Source organism: Erinaceus europaeus, chromosome 7 (assembly GCF_950295315.1).
Source record: "Erinaceus europaeus chromosome 7, mEriEur2.1, whole genome shotgun sequence".
NCBI lineage: Eukaryota > Metazoa > Chordata > Mammalia > Eulipotyphla > Erinaceidae > Erinaceus > Erinaceus europaeus.
This window is the reverse complement of record NC_080168.1, coordinates 52,229,259-52,250,802: the sequence shown is the minus strand read 5'-3', so window position 1 is coordinate 52,250,802 and position 21,544 is coordinate 52,229,259. Positions and strand designations below refer to the sequence as shown.

The following is a 21,544-nucleotide window of genomic DNA, read 5'->3' as shown; positions in this document are numbered from 1 at the left end:
CTGCCCTAACTTTAGTAATTTCTGTCCTTCTGGTTGCTTTAGGATTCCTTTGTTGTTCTTCTTCTAGGTCTTTAAGATGTGCAATCAGGCTGTTTATTTGTGCCTTTTCTTGTTTCCTAATGTGTGCTTGTATAGCTATGAACTTCCCTCTTAGGACTGCTTTAGCTGTGTCCCAAATATTTTTCATAGCTTGTGTCTTCATTTTCATTGAACTCTCGAAACATTTTGATTTCTTCCTTGATTTCCTCTTTGACCCAGAAGTTGTTAAGAAGTGTACTGTTGAGCTTCCACATTTTGGCACTGTTACTAACCTTTTGTTGATTGTTAAGTGTTAGTTTAATTCCACTGTGGTCTGAGAAGATGCTTGGGATGATTTCAGTGCTCTTGAATAGGCTGATGCTGTCTTTGTGGCCTAACATATGGTCTTTCCTTGAGAATGATCCATGTGGATTTGAGTAAAATGTGTATTCCAGTTTCTTGGAATGAATGACTCTGAAAATGTCCAATAGTTCTAGTTTATCTATCTCTTCATTTAGCTCCCTTATGTCTTTACTGATTTTCTGCCTGGATGATCTGTCAAGTTGAGATAGTGGGGTGTTGAAGTCTCCTACTATGATTGTGTTACTGTTAATATATTGCTGTAGCTCTTTCAGTAGAAGTTTGATGTATTTAGATGGCTTCTCATTGGGTGCATAGATATTAATAATTGTTAAGTCCTCTTGATTGACTGATCTTCAGAGCATTAAGTAGTGTCCATTCCTATCTTTTTTAATCTTATCTATTTTAAAGTCTGTCATGTCAGATATGAGAATAGCTGTTCCTGCCCTTTTTTGTGGGCCATTGGCTTGAATGATAGTTTTCCATCCTTTCACTTTAAGTCTGTGTTTGTCTTGTTGCGTTAGGTGAGTTTCCTATAGACAATAGTTTCCTATTGTTGGGTTGTGTTTTCTGATCCATCTTCCTACTCTGTGTCTTTTAATAGGTGAATTCAGGCCATTGACATTTATTGATATCAAAGATTGAAGATATTTTAACGCCATTCTTGTAGAGTTTTAGAGTGTTTTGATATATGTCCTATTTGTGGTGGTCTGGTTGTTTATAGGAGACCTTTCAGAACTTCTTTCAGGGCAGGCTTGGTGATGGTTGCTTCCTTCTACTGTTGCTTGTCTGAGAAGGTTTTGATGCTTCCATCTAGTCTGAATGACAATCTAGCGGGATATAGTATTCTTGGCTGAAAGCCTTTCTCATTGAGTACTCGATAGATATCTTGCCATTCTCTTCTGGCCTCTAGTGTTTGTATGGAGAAGTCTGCTGCTAATCTTATGGGTTTTCCTTTGTAGGTGACTCTTTGTTTTTCTCTTGCAGCCTTGAGGATCCTTTCTTTATCCTTATTCCTTTCCAATCTAAGTATGACATGTCTTGGTGTCTTTAGGTCTGGGTTAATTCTGTTTGGGACCCTCTGGGCTTCTTGAATCTTTATGTCTTTGGTGTTGTCTAGACTAGAGAAATTTTCAGCTATTATGGCCTGGAGAACGCTTTCTTCCTCCCCTTCTCTTTCTTCTTCTGGTAAGCCAATAATGCGTATATTGTTTCTTTTGAAGTCATCCCATAGGACTCTGTTGTTGTTTTCAGTATCTCTTAATCTCTTTTTGAGATCTCTTACTTCTTTTTTAGTTGTCTCTAATTCATCCTCAATCTTGCTAATTTTGTCTTCAGCCTCATAGATTCTATTCTCTCTGCCCTCTACTGCTTTCTGGAGTTCATCTACTTTGTTGCCCTGCTCTGATACTGTTTTAGCTTGTTCAGCTAGTTGCCTTCTTAGCTCAGCGATTTCAGCTTTCAGCTCTCTAATAACCATGAGATTATTAGAATTTTCTTCCATATTCTCATTTGTTGTTCCTGCATTTCTGATTACAATTTTTTCAAATTCTTTACTCACTCCTGTTATTATTTCCTTAGCTAATGTTTGTATGTTGAACTCGTTGTTTTGTGCTTCACCCTCTGGAGGACTTTTAGCTGGACTCTTGTCCTGGTTCGAGTCTCCAATATTTTTTCTTGTTGTTTTAACCATTTTATATAAATTAACAGTTTTTTCAATCCCTGAGTTGGAGTTCAGTGGTGTAAAAGCCTTTTTTTTTTCTTTTCCCCTGTAGGCTATGGGAGCCTGAGGGCTTTTAAACTATCAATAGGCTTCTTAGCTTAATCACTGACTCCTGACCAAGAAATAAAGCAGGGTGTGGCAGAGATAATCCAGTGGTTATGCAAAGAGACTTTCACAGCCCCTCAGCTATGCCACCGAGGTATAGGTCTTCTCCTGAGTTTCCCGGTTAGATCTCTGTGCCCTGGTGTCCCTCCCTGTTGCTGCTCTAGATTCTGAGGGTAGTAGCAATGGAGACTCAGAGTTGCACTTGGTGAGTCTCTGGGGAGTCCTTTCCTCCCTTCAGCTGTCCCCTTGTTGGTGGAGCAGACTGGAGGTGGTGTCTCCACTGACAAACTGTCGAACTGTTAGCAGTCACTTAATCTCTCCTTAGGCCCCTCTCTCCTCTCTGTCACCAGCCACGCGTGTTTGTACTCACGGGTGATTTACTGGGTTTCTGTGGTCATTCTAGTCCTGTCTTGTTTCGGTCCGGGTGGTCTCCTTTGGTATTCCTAGTTGATCCGGGAGAGGAGAGGAGAGGAGAGAAAGCGATCTGCTGCTCGTAGCTCCACCTCCGGAAGTCGAATCCATCTCAGTTTATATTTAAGAACATAATTAGGATCACTACTGGGCAAGAAAAAGATAAAAATAAAATAAAATAAATTCTGTCCTTATTTCACTTTACATTATTCTATGAGTGACTTTCCTACAGCTGCATAATCTCATAGCTTCATAATTTTCACAATAATTCCTTGGAGTAGATATCCTTCCTAATAACTCCCTATTGTAGGATATTCTGTTGTTTTTAATTTAGAAAATACTAACATGGACATTTTTGAAAATACTACCATGGACATTTCCATGTATATAGTTCTTTTTTTCCTGTTCTTTGATACTCAATGTCCAGAAGTACAATCACTGAGTCAATGACTACTGCATGCCCCTTGGTGAGCATATATGGTTTTAAGTAGGGTATATTTTGATCTTCTCTATTTAGAATTCTGTGGCAATAATATCAACAGTTACTGGATTGTAAATTCAAACTTCAAGGTGTTTTTAAGATGGGTTTCTTTCTAAAAGGTTTATTTGGTGTGGGGAGTGGTTATGTAAATACAGTAGAACGGTTATACAAAAAGACTTTCATGCCTGAGGCTCCAAGTTCTCAGATTCAATTTCCTACACCACTAAAAGGGAGAGCTGAGCAATGCTCTGATTTAAAAAAAAAATTGGGGATAGATGCAATGGTTATGCAAAGAGACTCATGCCTGAGCCTCCAAGGTCACAAGTTCATTTCTCTGCATCACCATCAGCCAGAGCTGATCAGTGCTTTGGTAAAAAATAAACAAATACCTAAAAAAAAAAATTATGAGAGAGAGGAGAGGGAACCAGAGCATCATTCTAGCATCTTTTTCTTTCTTTCTTCCTCCCTTTCTTTCTCTCTCTATCTTTCTTTCTCTTACTTCTAGGGTTATTGCTGGGGCTCAGTGCCCGCACAATGAATTCACTGCTCCTGGAGGCCATTTTTTCCCCCTTTTGTTGCCCTTGTTGTTCATCGTTGCTGTTATTATTATTGTTGTTATTATTATTATTGTACTGAGCCCTCTGCATCATATGACTGTGTAGTGGCTTCCAGTTCCTTTCTTGACTTGATTTACTCCTTTTCTTGAACTTCATTTCCTACCGTCTTCCATATGCACTCCTCCACTCTCCCACTCTCCCAGGTCTAACACAGCCTTACTGAGACTACTCTTGGCTTCATAGGCCCTATATTCTCTCCATTGTTATGGGAATAAAATAAGATAAAGGATATGAAATACTATGCCAGGCCTGTAAGTACACCCAATTAAGTGTTAACTGCTATTAAACCCATCAGTGAACGCACCTTTTCCCACTCATTTTCTCTGACTAGTTATATTACATTAGCTTCACTCATTAAAAGTATTTCCTCTCTCACTTAGATTTCTGTTTTTTTATTATTATTTATTTTCCCCTTTGTTGCCCTTGTTTTGTTGTTGTAGTTATTGTTGTTGATGACGTCGTCGTTGTTGGATAGGATAGAGAGAAACTGAGAGAGGAGAGGAAGACAGAGAGAGGCAGAGAAAGACAGACACCTGCAGATCTGCTTCCCCACCTGTGAGGCGACTCCCCTGCAGGTGGGGAGCTGGGGACTCCAACCGGAATCCTTATGCCTGGTCCTTGCGCTTAGCCCACTGCGCTGCTGTCTGACTCCCTCACTTAGATTTCTAACTGAACAAAGAAAGAATAAATATTCAAATACCAGCCCAACAGAATGCTCCCTATTTGACAGACACATCTCTGATGTGCCTATAGAAGTACCATGGCTCTTCATTCTCTGAGTAAGGAGGTGTATACCTTTAAAAAGATTCTTGGAGCCAAGTGGTGGTGTCCTTGGTTGATTGCATATGTTACAATGTACAAGGACCCAGGTTCCAGTCCTGTTAGGGGAAAGCTTTGCAAATGGTGAAGCAGTGTTACAAGTGTCTCTCTGTCTCTCTCCCTCTCTATCACTCCCTTCCCTCTTGATTTCTGGCTGCCTTTATCCAATAAATAAGATAGTTTAAAAAATTCTTATTTGGATGTTCAGGAGAACAAAAACTTCTGTTGTTTACTTGTTTTCTTTTCTTAAAGAGACTAGAATGTTTTCTCACTTGCTAAACCTGGTTTTAATTCCAGCTTTCACATCAATGAACTAAGACAGAGAAATTAAGATGACTTGTGCTAGAAAACTTAGAAAGTCACTTCTGCCTCAGTAGTAGTTGGTTTCCAGACTTCCAGGGGTTTGCCAAAACACAGAAGGTATCTCCTTAGGAATCAGGCATCTTTTCTGAATATGTATATTTAATGGAAGAACAAACAAGAGACAGAGCTTGGTCAATGGCTGTTCTTTTTATCTGCTTCCAAAATGAGGTGGTGAGCAACTCCCCGAAATAATGCCTTGGATACTCTTACCTTCATCTGAAGGTAATACTTCTGGATTTTTTGAAAATCCCAGGTCAGAATGACATAGTGGGCACAGTTCACACTGACTTGTTCATACTTGGCTACAGAGATCCAGTGCATATACTGGCAAATACTAGAACCAACACCTTAGAAACATGAGAACAGACCTTCCAACATCTATGTTTCTATTTTCTTAATACTCCTGAGACCCACATAGGAAACTAGCTAAGTCTAGAGTTGTAGAAAGAGTTATGACGGAAGCAGTGAAAATAATGAAAATATTCTAAAACTGATTCCTGTCGAAGTTATACATACATGTATATTTTAAATATTATTCATAAAAACAATTTAATATGAGTAATTTTAATGGTGGGTAAATTATACTTCCACAGAGATGTTGAGCAAGAAAAAGAGAGAAAAGCAATGACAAAAACAATATAAGTGTGGTCCGGGAGGTGGCACAGTGGATAAAGCATTGTATTCTCAACCTTGAGGTCCTGAGTTCGATCCCCTGCAGCACATGTACCAGAGTGATGTCTGGTTCTTTCTCTCCTCCTATCTCTCTCATGAATAAATAAATAAGTTCCCCAACCTAATCAATGCAAGGAGTACCACCTCAGCATGCTTCATTTCAGACTGTGTCCAGAGACATCAGGCATGGCATGTCAACCCTTCACCCTCATTACTTGGGTCAGACTTTTCCTTTCATAGTATTCTCATATTCTATTCCAGGAGGTTCACTTCCTAACAAAGTCCCCAAACCTAGATATAGAACAGGTCCTGTAAGATAGAGCATATGTTCACATGTATCCATAAATTAGGGCAAAATATATACCTGAAAGCAAAAATACACAGTAGTCTGTAGTGAGTCAGTGTTGCTGAGGACTTATTCTGATGCAGTCTCCGCCCCCAGGTTTTGCTATGCTTCGCTAAATCCTAGAGTGCCCCCTTTCAACCAATCCTGGCTCCGCCCCCAGGTTTTTCTATGCCCCACTAAATCCTAGAGTGCCCCCTTTCAACCAATCCTGGCCCTACACGTCACCCCTGGTTGTCACCCAATAAAAAGCCCCCTCACCCCTCCCCTCGCTCTCTCTGGGCTCTCGGTTCTCCCTCTCTGAGGTCTCGCTCCCTGCTCTCCCCCGTGGTCGGCCATTGCTGGCTGGCTCCACGTGGTCTGAACCAAACCTCCCCCCCATCCTATAATAAAGATCTGTGTACCCCTTTGCTCTGGACGTCCGCTCTCTTCTCCGCGGTGCAGCCCGACACCAGACCGCCTCAACAACATCTGGCGCCCAACGTGGGGCACGAACCCACGACCCTGAGATTAAGAGTCTCATGCTCTACCGACTGAGCTAGCCGGGCGTGGTGTGGGTACGGAACACGATGGGGCGCCAGATGTCAACAAGTCAGTATGAAGTTCATAATGAAATAGTGTCCACTTAGACTTAGATACCCTCCTCACCTACTTCCTATTACAGTTCTCTCATTCACTCCAAAGCTAACCTCATCAAATCAAGGACTGCAAAAGATGAATAAGGGCAAGAGACTGGCATACTTTAATGATGACTCTTTAGTTACTATCAGGCTATCCCATCAGCTGGGGCCCTAATCGGGGAGTCCTGAGATTTCCAAACAGACATGATGGGCCTAGACCTTGAATAAATCCCTCTCTCCATTGTTACTGGTCATTTCTATCAGGAACAACACAATAAACCCCTTTGTGGGCCCCTATAGGACCTTGCCCTCAACTTGGATCAACAATGGTAGAGAATGGTCCATCCTCCAAAGGGAGGATGGACAATATACTCTATGCTACACCTGAGGAAGATGGGTCCTGATATTGGGGCAACTTAGAATGTTCCTACTTATGACCATAGAATGTGAGCTCAGATCTACAGGGATAGAGAGGTTACATAGGCTCCTAAGCTGAATATGGGCCCCAGATCAGATCAAATTGATGGGGTTTACAATCAACAATATTTATACACCTTTCCCATATTTGGGAGCTACTCTCTTCCCTGATGCAGCTTTCTAGTCCTTCTGCCAGCCATGACATCACCTCCCCAGACAATAATTAGGATCCACCTGCATATCAGATTTCAGGCTCAGACAAAAACAAAAACAAACAAACAAACAAAAAATAGTAGTATAGCCACAGGCCCTTTGGAATATAACTAAAATATGCCTACTAGCTATCTACAAAACAGATATCCACCCTCCAACTCTTCATCTGCACTATTCCAGCCTTTAGGTCCATGGTTGTTCAACAATTTATTTGGCTTTGTATGTTAACTCTATTTTCAACCACCAGGTTCCAGATGCTAGCATGATGCCAACCAGACTTCCCTGGACAGACAACCCCACCAGTGTGTCCTGGCGTTCTGCTTCCCCAGAGCCCTTCCCCACTAGGGAAAGTGAAAGACAGGCTGGGAGTATGGATTGACCTGTCAATGCACGTGTTCAGTGGGAAGCAATTACAGAAGCCAGACCTTCCACCTTTTGCATCCCACAATGACCTTGGGTCCATACTCCCAGAGGGTTAAAGAATAGGAAAGCTATCAGGGGAGGGGATGAGATACAGAGTTCTGGTGGTGGGAACTGTGTGAAGTTGTACCCTCTTATCCTATTGTTTTGTCAATATTTCCTTTTTATAAATAAAAAATTAAATGAAAAATAAATAAATAAATAAACAAATTCTTTTTAAAAAATGTAAGAGTACAGAACCAAATAGCTCTAGACCGAAAAGTAGACACCTGGTTCCTCCCACTGTCCACCCTTGGATTAAATGGTAAGAGATAAATCTGTTGACTGGTAAACTACCAGAAAATAACATCCATTTTCTCTTTTCCCTTATTTCACAGGCTTAAATGTGACTGTGAGTGCTAACTTTGTCATGCCAAAAGCTTCGATATATAAGACAAGTGACTGCAGGAGTAGTACTTGTGAAGGCCTTGACTTACTCCGGCAAATCTCAGTAAGTGTCTGCCTTTTTTTTTTTTTTAATTTTATTCATGGTTTAATATTGACTTACAAAATTACATGTCAACAGGGGCATAATTCCGTACCGTTCCCACCACCAGAGTTCTGAATCCCCAGTCCCTCCATTGCAAGCCATAGCAGTTCGCCTAAGGTTGCAAACATGGGTTAACTGTCATCTCCACAGCTATCTGTCTAGATTTGTACATAATTTTCCCCTCTTTCTTCCCGGTCCAGTTCTCCCTTCCCCTCCTAGCCACTCATAACAGCATTACTACATCCAATGTCCCTCCCTTTTTCCTTTTCTCTCTCCTGGTCCTGATGGAGCCTTCTTAGCCTCTTCCTCCTATCACTTCTCCCCCACTGGGAGTATGGATCAAAATTGATTTTGGGGTGCAGAAGGTATTAGTTCTGGCTTTTGTAATTGTTTCTCCACTGGACATGGGTGTTGGAAGGTCAATCCATAACCCCCCAGCCTGTTTCTATCTTTCCCTATTTGGGTAGAGCTCTAGAGAGTTGAGTTTCCAGGACATATTGGTGAGGTTGTTGTTTCTGCCTTTGTAATTGTAAATCTCACAACCTCCTGTAAGACAATGGGACATTTAGGCAGCTGCCCATGAACATCTCTCACATCTCCCAGCCATGAAACTGAGTGATTTAGAGACAGGTCCTCTGACTTTATGCCCATTTGTTTCCCAGGTGACCTCTTCCTCTAAGAATAGGAAAGTGGAGTGAGTTTTAGATATGTCTTATCTGCACATTCTCAGTGGTATAAAAGGGCATGGTTGGGGCCAGGAGGTGGCACACCTGGTTAAGCGCATACATTAAAGTGTGCACAAGGACCCAGGTTCAAGCCCCTGGTCCCTACCTGCAGGAGGAAAGTTACATGGGTGGTGAAGCTGGGCTGCAGGTGTCTCTCTGTCTCTCCCTCTCTGTTTCCCCCTCCTCTCTCAATTTCTCTCTATCTCTATCCAATAATAAGTAAATAAAGCATCTAAGAAAACTATAAAAAAATGGCATGGTTTTGGGGCCTGGTAGTGCCACAACTAGTTAAGCACACATATTACCATATTGCAAGGACCCAGGTTCAAGCCTCCTCACCATATCTGCTGGGGGGATGCTTCACAAGTAGTGTATCAGGTCTGCAGGTGACTCTTTTTACCTATGTCCCCTCCCCTCTCAGTCTTCCTGTGTCCTATAAAAAATAGAAAGAAGGGGGTCAGGCGGTGGCGCAGTGGGTTAAGAGCATGTGGCGCAAAGCACAGGGACCGGCGTAAGGATCCCGGTTCGAGCCCCCGGCTCTCCACCTGCAGGGGAGTCGCTTCACAGGCGGTGAGGCAGGTCTGCAGGTGTCTATCTTTCTCTCCCCTTTTCTGTCTTCCCCTCCTCTCTCCATTTCTCTCTGTCCTATCCAACAACGAATTGTGTCAACAAGGGCAATAATAATAACCACAACAAAGCTACAAGGGCAACAAAAGGGGGGGAAAAATAGAAAGAAAAAAATGGCAAGAACAAAGAATGGCATGATTTTGTTCTAACCTGACTTTTGGGTCTGGGCAGCAACTTAGCAGTAGAGTATAGTGGATGCCCTCCATGGGTGCAGCTTGAGTTGGCGCCCTGGCTCTACATGAAAGCATCAAAAACAATGCAAATGGAACTCCATATGATGAAGCAGTCTTTGCTTTCCCTCTCATAAGAAAAAAAAAATTCACAACTTATAAAATTTTAAATGTTTGTTCTAACTGATTGCCTTTGTATCCCTCAACAGATACCTAAGCTGGACTATTAAAAAAACAAACAAAGAAACAAACTATATTCCAAGTCCTCACACCAGCCATCTCTGCTTCATGACAACAGCATATACACTGTCACAGGTTACTTTTATAAAAGCTAAATTGATGCCTAATTTTATTTATTTCATAAAATATATTTATTTTCCCTTTTGTTGCCCCTTTTTATCGTTGTTGTAGTTATTGATGTCGTTGTTGTTAGATAGGACAGAGAGAAATGGAGAGAGGAGGGGAAGAAAAAGAAGGTGAGAGAAAGATAGACACCTGCAGACCTTCTTCACCTCCTATGAAGTGACCCCCCCTGCAGGTGGGGAGCCGGGGTCTTGAGCCAGGATCCTTATGCTGGTCCTTGCGCTTGGTGCCACGTGTGCTTAACCCGCTGAGCTACTGCTCGACTCCCTGATGCCTAATTTTAATTTTCTTTTTAAAGGGTAGGAGTGTGAAGAAAGCATTTTACCTAGTCCCAACTTCTAATTCTAGCCAGAGTCTTCGGACGTTAGAGATTTACAAGTTCTCTAGAGGCAGTTGGGTATGTAAGATGCCCCTATACTTATATATAAAAAACCTAAGAAAAGACTCCTAGAAGCAGAGAACTAGGCATAGAGCCATCACCCAAAGCTTTATAATCATTAACATTATGCACATCACAGCAACATCACATATAGGACTCATGTCAGCAAAGGGGCTGATTACTGCATCTAATTGGGTGAATGTGGGTCTGAGAGTGAGCAAGGGGAAGTTAATACTACTTTTTGAATCTAAGAGGTGCTTCCTCTCTCTACCTCTATATAGAGATATCTAACTAGGTTCTTCAAAGCCAAGACTGAGAAGTTCTTAATCTAGTTCGCCTTGAGAGATAGTAGAAAATAAGATATTTAATCACCCAATTGTTGCATGATATGCTGTTCACTTTAGTTTATGGTTGGTTCTCCCTAAAACCAAATCTTGCCTTTTCCTTCCAAATCACCTCCAGATCGAGTCTTTCCACAATCTGGTTTAGAGATATTGCTGGCCCTTCTTCAACACTGTATGGCCCTCCTCATGATAAAGAATCCTTCTGGGGGCTGGGTGGTGGTGCACGTGGTTGAGTGCACATATTACAACACACAAGGACCCAGGTTCGAGCTCCCGGTCCCCACCTGCAGGGGGGGAAAGCTTTGTGAGTGGTGAAGCGGGGGTGCTGGTGTCTCTCTCCTTCTCTATCTCCCCTCCTTGATTTATGACTGTTTCTATCCAACAAATAAATAAATATAATTTTAAAATTTTTTTTAAAGAATCCTTCTGGAAAAGTCTTTTGCCCTCCACCTGTAGCACCTCATCCATCAAACGTCATCCTTTTCCTAGCCTCTTCCTAGACGACAGCTAGAAAAAGCTCTGCATTCTAATATGTCAAGAGACCCACTTTCTAATCTTCTTGGAGCTTCCCCTTGTTACTTCTTTCCTGCCCACTGATAGGCTCTTTTTAGTTTTAGGAGTTACAACATTTTTCTTTTAATTTTTTCTCTTACAGAGTGAAGGATGGATGGGTTGTGTCCTCATGGGACCTTCGTGTACATATTCAACCTTCCAAATGTAGTAAGTAGTTTAGTTTGTTTTTTCAAAATCACTATGACTTGAGGTCAAGCTACTATTAAAATGAGGTATCAAGCAGCAATGGAATCCCAGTATTCTGTCATCTATATGTAACTGTCATTTCCTCATTTATATAACTCTACCTTTGATTAATGTGAATGACAATAGCTGTTTGGATTCAGTTGTTAATATTGGAACTTGAGCAACAACATAGTATAGAATAAAAAGTCATATCTTGGAAGGAAATGGGGAGACAATGAACTTGGATAATTAGAGGAATTCAAGAAAGGGAGTATTTACAAAAGTCTGTGTCGAGTATATGGAAACAGAAAGGAAAATGCAGTAAGCTGGAGCATTAACAACATTCTGTTCTGTTGGCAAAAGTAAGAAAAGCTGTAAAGAACTCATTTCACAAAAGCTACTAAGAATTACATGAATATCATATATATATATATATATATATATATATATATATATATATATGTAAATGCACACACACACACACACACACACACATTCCTTTGTTTAACCAGAGCACTGTTTAGCTCTGGCTTATGGTGCTATAGAGTACTGAACTTGACTCTGGAGCCTCAGGCATGAGAGTCTCTTTATATGACCATTATGCTATTTCCCTTGCCCACATGAATACTATATTAAGTAATGCTTCACAGTAACTTTCTAATTTCAGGGGGAAAAAACTATCAGTGTATTCCATAATCAAGATATTTTTCATGGGGCTGGGTGGTGGTATACCCTTTTGAGCACACACCTCACCATGTGCAAGGAATGGGGTTCAAACCCTGCTTCCAAACTGCAGGGGGGACACTTCATAAGTGGTAAAGCAAGTCTACAGGTGTTTACCTTTCTCTCTCCCTCCCCCCCTTCTCTCTCAATTTCTGCCTATCCTATCAAGCAAAATAGAAAGGGAAAAAAAATCCACCAGGAGTGTTGGATTCATAGTGTTTGTACTGAGTCCCAGAGATAACCCCAGTGTCAATGGGGGAAGAAAGAGAGAAAGAAAGAAAGAAAATATTTTTCTCCTGTGATGAGAGTAATACTGAGTAGAATAAATGGAAGAGGTAAGAGGAAATCACCCTCATCTATTCCATTTATTCTACTAAGTATTATGTTCATCATCAAAGAACTTTTTTTGTTTTTTGCCAGACCACATGTTCCAGGTTCAAAGTCCCTCTTCTATGCCTTTGTCACTTTTTCAAACTTCCTGTGAGTCAAAGATCATCCTTTGTCTGCACAGAGAAAACTAAGCTGAAGGACCTTTTACAATAGATTTTGGAGGGTAAATTTCTAAAAATTGACCATCAAAATTTCTGTTGCAATATATGCATCTGACCCCACACACCAATCTGTACAGACTCAGATGCTCAGGCCTTTCCTCTGCCTTATCCATAGCCAGATACAAGCACGCTCAGAATCTTATTCCTCCTTGCGTTCATTTCCCCAGTGCTGTGGTATCTGGCCTCTTGGAACTGTTATAAAGTATGCCCAGAAGGAAAGCCACTTAAGGAAACTACCATTATTTCTCGTGTATACAGAAAGCATTTTGGTTTTGTCATTGTAGAGAGATAAATGTAAAGCACAGCCCTTGCCTAGAGAAACAGAGGAGTTAGCAGGACCTCAGTAAACTCTACAAGGAAGCTTATGATCAGGTCTATGAGAGATGTACAAACAAAGCATGTAGGATGTACAGAAGAAAATAGTTACCTCTGGTTGGGGAAATTAAACTTTAAGAAGGAAAAGATTTCATGAGGGTGATGTTGAGTACTGAAGACTTGCAATAGGCCTAAAAGAGGGGATAAATAACTCAGGCAAGTGAAAACTTCTATGTGTAAGCAAAGAAGCAAAAAGTATAGAAAATTCATGAATGTGTGTTAATTGTAATCCAAGAGATGTTCAGGGGAACGGAACAATAGAGGAAAAGCTGAAAAAGTAAAGTGGGGTCACATATAGAAAGTCATTAGTATTGGGCTCTACTACATAACCACTTAGGTTGAGTAGGGAAGCAAATCAGCTTTGGGAAGAATCATTGACAGCACTATGTAGGAAAGAGTAGAGCACCCAAATAGACTAGTGGCAGAAAGTCAGTGGGAAGGGAGGGCAGCTATGAAGTCAAACCTGCTTGAATGCCTGTTTCATTCTTACATTCTTGCCACATGTTGAAATAAGTTAAAGCTAGTGATGTTAATCTTGCTGTTGTTTCTCTCTCACCTCTTCTTACAGCCTTGATACAGACTTGAACTATCCCATGATTTCAGCTGGAAGCTTTGGATTGTCATGTGACTATAAAGAAACATTAACCAGGCTGATGTCTCCAGCCAGAAAGTTGATGTACTTCTTGGTTGACTTTTGGAAGGCCAATAATTTGCCCTTCAAACCTTTTTCTTGGAAGACTGCATATGTTTTCAAGAACACTAATGAGTCTGAGGACTGTTTCTGGTAAGCAGTCACTTCTTCTTCTTCTAGCGTTTGCCTTCACTAATACCCTGTGGCACTAACCATGTAGAGAAACCATAGACTAGGCTAGATGTGACTTCCAACTGTAAAAGCATTGGGAATAGACACCAGGTTACTTTCTTATGCTTAAATAAAAGCATAGTTACCACAGGAAACACAGTATTCATAAATATAATCAGCATTTAGTATACTTGCAGTGTTGTTCCTAGTCTTAAAATTACTTCCTCTTTGAGTTTTGATTCCCTACAGTAAGCCTTCTAAAAAAATGAAAACAAGTACTATAATCCCTCCCCCTTTTTTAGATGAGAATGAAAACCAGAAGTTAGTAATTTCATATTTCTCTGCAAGTTCTGATACAACAGAACGTGCCCTTTGCCTATAACTACATCTAGTTAGAAGTAATTTCTTTTTTTATTTAATTTTTTAAAATATTTATTTATTTTCCCTTTTGTTGCCATTGTTTTTTATTGTTGTAGTTATTATTGTTGTTATTGATGTCGTTAGATAGGACAGAGAGAAATGGAGAGAGGAGGGGAAGACAGAAAGGTAGAGAGAAAGATAGACACCTGCAGACCTGCTTCACCGCCTGTGAAGCAACTCCCCTGCAGGTAGGGAGCAGGAAGCTAGAACCAGGATCCTTCCTCCCATCCTTGCACTTCACGCCACCTGTGCTTAACCCTCTGAGCTACACTCAACTTCCAGAAGTAATTTCTTGCACAGCTTTTCAGAGGTGTAAGATGAGGGACACAGTGCAGAAAATAAGATAATAGGCACTATTGCTTAAATGAAATTGCAAGATTCAGGACCAAGTGGTAGCACACCAATTTAAACACACATAGTGTGAAGTGTAAAGACTCACACAAGGGTCCGGGTTTGACCCTTGGTTCCCCACCTGCAGGGGGATCACTTCACAAGTGGTGAAGCAGGTCTGCAGCTGTCTATCTTTCTCTCCCCCTTCTACCTTCCTCTCCTCTCTCAATTTCTGTCGTATTCTATAGAAAAAAGAATTGGAAAAAATATCCTCTAGAAGCAGTGGATTCATAGTACTGGCACCGAGCCCCAGCATTAACCCTGGAGGCAGTAAATAAATAAATAAATAGATAGATAAATTACAAGTTTCAGTCAACTTGAGCAAAAGTGGCTGAGAGAACTTTTTGTCTGGGTCCATGCCTCCAAGATGCTGCTTAGTTCCACAATCTTTCTCTAAGAATGCATGCTCCTTGACTGCTAATAATATAGCGACTACTGGGGATTCACATCGAGGAAACTAAAAACAAACAAACAAACAAACAAAAAAACACTATCCTAGGGCTTCATCTTATGAACTTCTGTGTGTGGGGTGAAGTGGTGTGCTGAGGGTGTGGGTGGTGGCACACCTGGTAGAGTGCACACATTACTATGTACAAGGACCAGGGTTTGAGCCCTGCACTTCACCTGCAAGAACAGATGCTTCACCTCTGTTATTTTATTTTTTACTTCCAGGGTTATCGCTGGGGCTCGGTGCCTACACCATGAATCCACTTGCTCCTGGAGGCCATTTTTCCCATTTTTGTTGCTCTTGTTACTGGTGTTGCTGGATAGGACAGAGAGAAATCGAGAGAGAAGGGGAAGACAGGGAGAAAAATAAACACCTGCAGACCTGCTTCACTGCTTGTGAAGAGAGCCCCTCCCCACAGGTGGGGAGCCACGTGCTTCTACTGGGATCCTTACTTGGTCCTTGCTTTGTGCCATGTGAGCTTAACTCGCTGAGCTACCACCTAGCCCCCTTTTCTTTACTCTTTTTTGTTTTTATTTTATTTTATTTTATTATTTTATTTAATTTGTTTATTAGTGAGAAAGATAGGAGGACAGAGGGAAAGAACCAGACATCACTCTGGTACATGTGCTGCCAGGGATTGAACTCAGGACCTCATGCCTGAGAACCCAATGCTTTATCCATTGCGCCACCTCCCGGACCACTTTATTTTATTTTATTTTATTTTATTTTATTTTATTTTATTTTTGTGCCTCCAGGGTTATTGCTAGGATTCGGTGCCTGACTACGAATCCACTGCTCCTGGAGGCTATTTTTTCCCTTTTGTTGCCCTTGTTGTTTATCGTTGTTATTATTATTGCCGTTGTTGTTGCTGGATAGGACAGAGAGAAATTGAGAGAGAAGGGGGGGTAGGGGGAAAGAAAGATAGACACCTGTTTCTCCACTTGTGAAGTGACCCTCTTGCAGGTGGGGAGCCAGGGGCTCACACCTGGATCCTTACGTTGGTCCTTGCGCTCTGCACCGCGTGCGCTTAGCCTGCTGCGCTACTGCCAGGCCCCACTTTGCTTTTTAAATCGCCACCAGGATTATCAATCACTGAGGCTTAGTGCCTGCACAATGAATCCACCACTCCTGCTGGCCATTTTTCCTTTTTTTTTTTTTAATGTGATAGGACAGAGAGAGATTGAAAGAGGAGAGGGAGACAGAGATAGAGACACCTGCAAGGGAAAGCTAAGACAGAGAAAGAGAGAGAATATATGACAGTTAGACAACTGTAATACTTACTGATTCATCACACAAGAAGCTTGCTCCCTGCAGGTGGGGAGTGGGTGTTCAGACCTGGGTCCTTGCACATAATAATGTGTGCACTCAACTGGTGCTACACCACCAAGCCCTAAAGGGTTAGTTTTTATAGCGGGATAGAAATTTCCTCTTGCAAGTAGCGGGAAGTCATTATAAGTGTCCCATGGAATGTCTACTGTTTTGTACATAAGCATGAAGATTCTCTAAAACTTTCCCTATACATTTGCTAAATCAGATGTCCACAATCCTAATCTGTGTATTAAATGTTACCTATTGTACTGATATCAGAAGTGAATTTTAGATGTGCAAGTCCCAATACAGGTCTGTAAACAATGAGCAAATGGTATGGGATCAGATGAAGAAACTAATCTAGTTTCTCTTTTTCCTGTTCTAGGTACCTCAATGCTTTAGAGGCTGGAGTTTCATATTTTTCTCAAGAACTTGCCTTCAAGGATATGCTCAGAAAAGAGGAAGACTTCCAGAGTATATTAATAGACCAGAACAGAAAAAGCAATGGTAAGCAGACAGGAAAACAATTTTTTACCTACCACTTCTTTTTTCTTTTTAAATTTTTAAAATTATCTTTACTTATTGGATAGAGACAGCCAGAAATCAAGAGGGTAGGGATAGAGAGGGAGACAGAGAGACACCTGCAGCCCTACTTCATCACTTGCAAAGCTTTCCCCCTGCAGGTGGGGACTGGGGGCTTGAACCTGGGTCCTTGAGCACTGTTAACATGTGCACTCAACCAGGTGTGCCACCACCAGGCCCTACTACCACCTCTTTTTTGAGAGATTTTGACAAATCTACCACCACAGAGCTGCCATCATTAACTCTATACTGTATATTTTGGGGAGCTTTGTAATTCAGTGCAACTACATTATCATGCTGTGTTTGATCAAAACCTTATCCAGCTATAAACCAAAATGATGTTATGACCCACCATCAGTAAACGACTATAAATTCACCTCATTTAAAAGTATTACTGGATTTGTGACTAAATGTTCACAGGTTTTGAGCCCCTTAGTAACCAAGAAGACATATGAAGAATGTTAGCCACCAAGGAAAAACAAAGTTTCTTTTTCCTTTAGTCTCACCTGCCTTGTGATCTCACAGAGACAGGTGAAGTGTGAAAGGCTAACGAGATAAAAATCATCACCATTAAGTTACAAAGTTAAGTTTGTGATTTGTTTTACTTTCCATAGAATTCTTCTTACGAGAAAGAATATTTCAGGAACCAAGAACTCAGCTATAGGAATTTCCTACAAGTGAAATGTTTGAGAGGATATTCTCAGTCACTACTCAAATCATATTCTATTAGTACTAACCATTTGCCATACAAAGCTTCTGCCATTTGTGAAATATTGACCAAATTATGTGGAGTGGGGAAAAGAAGTATAAAATTATCCCTGTTTCTGAGGGCCCTGTGGTAGCACACTGGGTTAAGCATGCATAGTGCGAAGCGTAAGGACTGGTACTTCACAAGCAGTGAAGTAGGCCTGCAAGTGTCTTTCTCTCCCCCTCTGTCTTCCCCTCCTCTCGTGATTTCTCTTTGTCCTATCCAACAACAACGATAGTGACAACCATGGAAAAAATGGCTGCCAGGAGCAGTGAATTTGTAGTGCAAACACCAAACCCCAGCAATAACCCTGTAGGCAAAATAAAGTTTTTTTAAATTCGTGTTTCTAAAGAGTTGACAAAACACAGTATATGCAAATTTCTATGGAGACCACCTGACGATTCTTATTTATAGAGCCACCCATTGGTAACTGACTTCAGTGAATAGTAGAGCTTATAGATTCAGACCTGGACTGGACTGTGGTCATTAAGACTGAAACTCAGTTATGAACAAATGCCCCCAGGAAAACTGCCTAGGAAGACTTTCATAAACTTGCATATTAACTTTTACTATATGTTTTTCAATCACTTTTACAAATGGCAAGGTGTAATTCAGTTACTAATGAAGATAGCTGTTATAACTATCAATACTTTAACCTGGTGTAGTGGAGTGTGTACAGAACCAGGTATCTTAAACTTAAATATTAGAACTTTTTTTTTTTTTGCCTTCAGGGTTATCGCTGGGGCTTTGTGCCTGCTACTAATCCACTGCTCCTGGTGGCCATTTTTTTACCCATTGTTGTTGCTGGATAAGACAGAGAGAAATTGAGAGAGGAGGGGAAGATAAAGAGGGGGAGAAATAGACACCTGCAGACTTGCTTCACCGCTTGTGAAACAACACCCCCCTCCTGCAGGTGGAGAGCCTGGGATTCAAACTGGGATCCTTGTGCCAGTCCTTGTGCTTCATGCTATATGTGTTTAACTCAGTGCACTACTGCCCAGCCCCCTAAATAATACTTTTAAAGATCCATATCACTCTAATTCTGTAACTGTAATAGAAAATAAGTGTGTGTGGTTGGGGGGTGTAGGTAATGTGATGAACTAGTGTTATTCTTAGAAAGTAAATGTATCCTGGGTTCACATTTAAGCACCTGATTTCCCCCTTGTTTGTGTGTGAATAACATTTAATTTCCCTCCTTATCTTGCTCTCTCTCTCCTTTAGTGATTGTTATGTGTGGTACACATCAAACTATCTGTTCCCTCAAGGGTGACCGGGAAGTGGCTGAAGACACTGTTATTATTCTGGTGGATCTGTTCAAGTAGGTAAAATATCTGGAAGAATTATTCCTTTTGGAAAAGTGTCGGGGGCCAGCCCCAGCAGGTTATTAGGGTAACCTGAAAGATGAGGGGTGTTGGTGCAAATGAGGAAGAATGAGAGACAAGTGAGTTGATGCTGAATCAAGCTCAAGCAGAACTTTATTTTTATAGTCTCATAAGGCTTAGATCATTAAAACAAAAATCACCAAGGTATAGATTATTAAAACGAAAAATCACCAAGGCTTTGGTCACTAATACAAAAATCACCAAGGCTTTGATTATTAATACAAAAATCACCAAGTAAGAACTGCACAGGTAGGGAACACCTCCTGCTTTGTGGAACATTCACAATCCAGGGGAATTTTTCTCCCTAGAGATCACATCACAGTTTCTATGTCTTTTGTTATTCCTGTACCTGTGTGCTAGGCAGATGTCCTATTGATTAAGATTAATATTCTACCTGTATGTTTATGCCATTCTCTTGCCCCTATGAATCAGAAGCTGTGGTTCATAGAAAGTTCAAGCTTGTTATGTTTCTAGGGGCCTTAAACAAATTGAACAGTCTATTTTTCATAAAATCTGTTCCATTGTTTGATCAAGGAGTTTTGTTTTGTTCCTTACTGAGAAGGCACCAAGGTGGTGCTGACCTGATCAGCCTATCCATAAAGTTAAACTCTCTAACTGGAATCCATCTTCTTGTATGCTCACTATGTGACCTAGGTTCTCATGTACTATTCCTGCATAAGGAAGTGGGAGCATAGTGGTGGGTGGTAGATTAAGAGGCCCATTGTATCTAGGCAGGTACCATAACTTTCCATTTATTAATTATGCTATGTAAGGTGGCCCATCCACTGTGGGAAGCACCAATCTTTCCCTATATTTTAGTAGGAATACTAAAGGAAGTGGTGTAGATAAAGGGGAAAACATTTCTTCCTCCTCTTGGAGTCTCCTAAAAGACTCTGCATTATTGGTATTACTTGTCCATTATGATCAATATTACAGAATGCAGTACAGGTTTTGTCATTATTTTTGTTATTGGTCAGACTCTGAGCCTGGACATAGGTAAATATTATTATTATTATTATTATTATTTTAATATTGTGATTAAGCTTTTTTTTAGCTTTCATTTTATTTTATTTTTTAATTGGGGAATTAATTTTTTACATTCAACAGTAAATACAATAGTTTGTACATGCATAACATTCCCCAGTTTCCCATATCACAATACAACCTCCACTAGGTCCTCTGTCATCCTTCTTGGATCTGTATTCTCCCTACTCACCCACCCCAGAGTCTTTTACTTTGGTGCACTACACCAATTCCAGTTCAGGTTCTACTTCTGTTTTTTTTTTCTGATCTTGTTTTTCAACTTCTGCCTGAGAGTGAGATCATCCCATATTCATCTTTCTGTTTCTGACTTATTTCACTTAACAAGGTCCATCCAAGATCAGCTGAAAAAGATGAAGTCACCATTTTTTATAGCTGAGTAGTATTCCATTATGTATATATACTACAACTTGCTCAGCCACTCATCTGTTGTTGGACACCTGGGTTGCTTCCAGGTTTTGGATATTACAAATTGTGCTGCTAAGAACATATGTGTACACAGATCTTTTTGGATGGATGTGTTGGGTTCCTTAGGATATATCCCCAGGAGAGGAATTGCAGGGTCATAGGGTAGGTTCATTTCTAGCCTTCTGAGAGTTCTCCAGACTGTTCTCCACAGAGGTTGGACCAATTGACATTCCCACCAGCAGTATAGGAGGGTTCCTTTGACCCCACACCCTCTCCAGCATTTGCTGCTGTTACCTTTTCTGATGTATGACATTCTCACAGGAGTGCAGTGGTATCTCATTGTTGTCTTGATTTGCATTTCTCTGACAATCAGAGACTTGGAGCATTTTTTCATGTATTTCTCGGCCTTTTGGATCTCTTCTGTGATGAATATTCTGCCCATGTCCTCCCCCCATTTTGGGATGGGGTTATTTGTTGTCTTGTTGTTGAGTTTGGCAAGATCTTTATATATTTTGGTTATTGAACTCTTGTCTGATGTATGGCATGTAAAGATCTCCCATTCTGTAAAGGGTCTCTTAGTTTGGGTAGTGGTTTCTTTTGCTGTGAAGAAGCTTTTTAATATGAGGTAGTCCCATAAGTTTGTACTTGCTTTAGTCTTCTTTGTAATTGGATTCGTTTCATTGAAGATGTCTTTAAAATTTATGCGGAAAAGAGTTCTGCCAATATTTTCCTTTAAGTATGTGATAGTCTGTGGTCTAACATCCAAGTCCTTGATCCACTTGGAATTTACTTTTGTATTTGGTGAAATACAGTGGTTCAGTTTCATTCCTCTGCATGTTTCAACCCATTGTTTCCAACACCATTTGTTGAAGAGACTCTGCTTTCCCCATTTAATAGTCTGGGCCCCTT

The 21,544-nt window shown here is 40.8% G+C and overlaps 1 protein-coding gene and 1 non-coding gene across 5 annotated transcripts in view; one reads left to right on the top strand and one right to left on the bottom strand.

Moving 5' to 3' along the window:
• Window positions 1–21,544, top strand: part of GUCY2C (guanylate cyclase 2C) — a 104,215-nt gene that overhangs the window by 23,268 nt on the left and 59,403 nt on the right. For all 4 annotated transcript variants that reach the window (XM_060194422.1, XM_060194420.1, XM_060194421.1 and 1 more), the window contains 5 exons: window positions 7,960–8,072; window positions 11,375–11,439; window positions 13,675–13,890; window positions 16,860–16,981; window positions 19,026–19,122. In XM_060194422.1, coding sequence (XP_060050405.1) covers window positions 7,992–8,072; window positions 11,375–11,439; window positions 13,675–13,890; window positions 16,860–16,981; window positions 19,026–19,122 — 581 coding nt within the window. In that variant the 5' untranslated portion in view covers window positions 7,960–7,991. The remainder of the gene's footprint in view (window positions 1–7,959; window positions 8,073–11,374; window positions 11,440–13,674; window positions 13,891–16,859; window positions 16,982–19,025; window positions 19,123–21,544) is intronic.
• Window positions 6,388–6,460, bottom strand: TRNAK-CUU (transfer RNA lysine (anticodon CUU)). The gene has a single exon. It is a non-coding gene; the product is annotated as a tRNA-Lys (tRNA).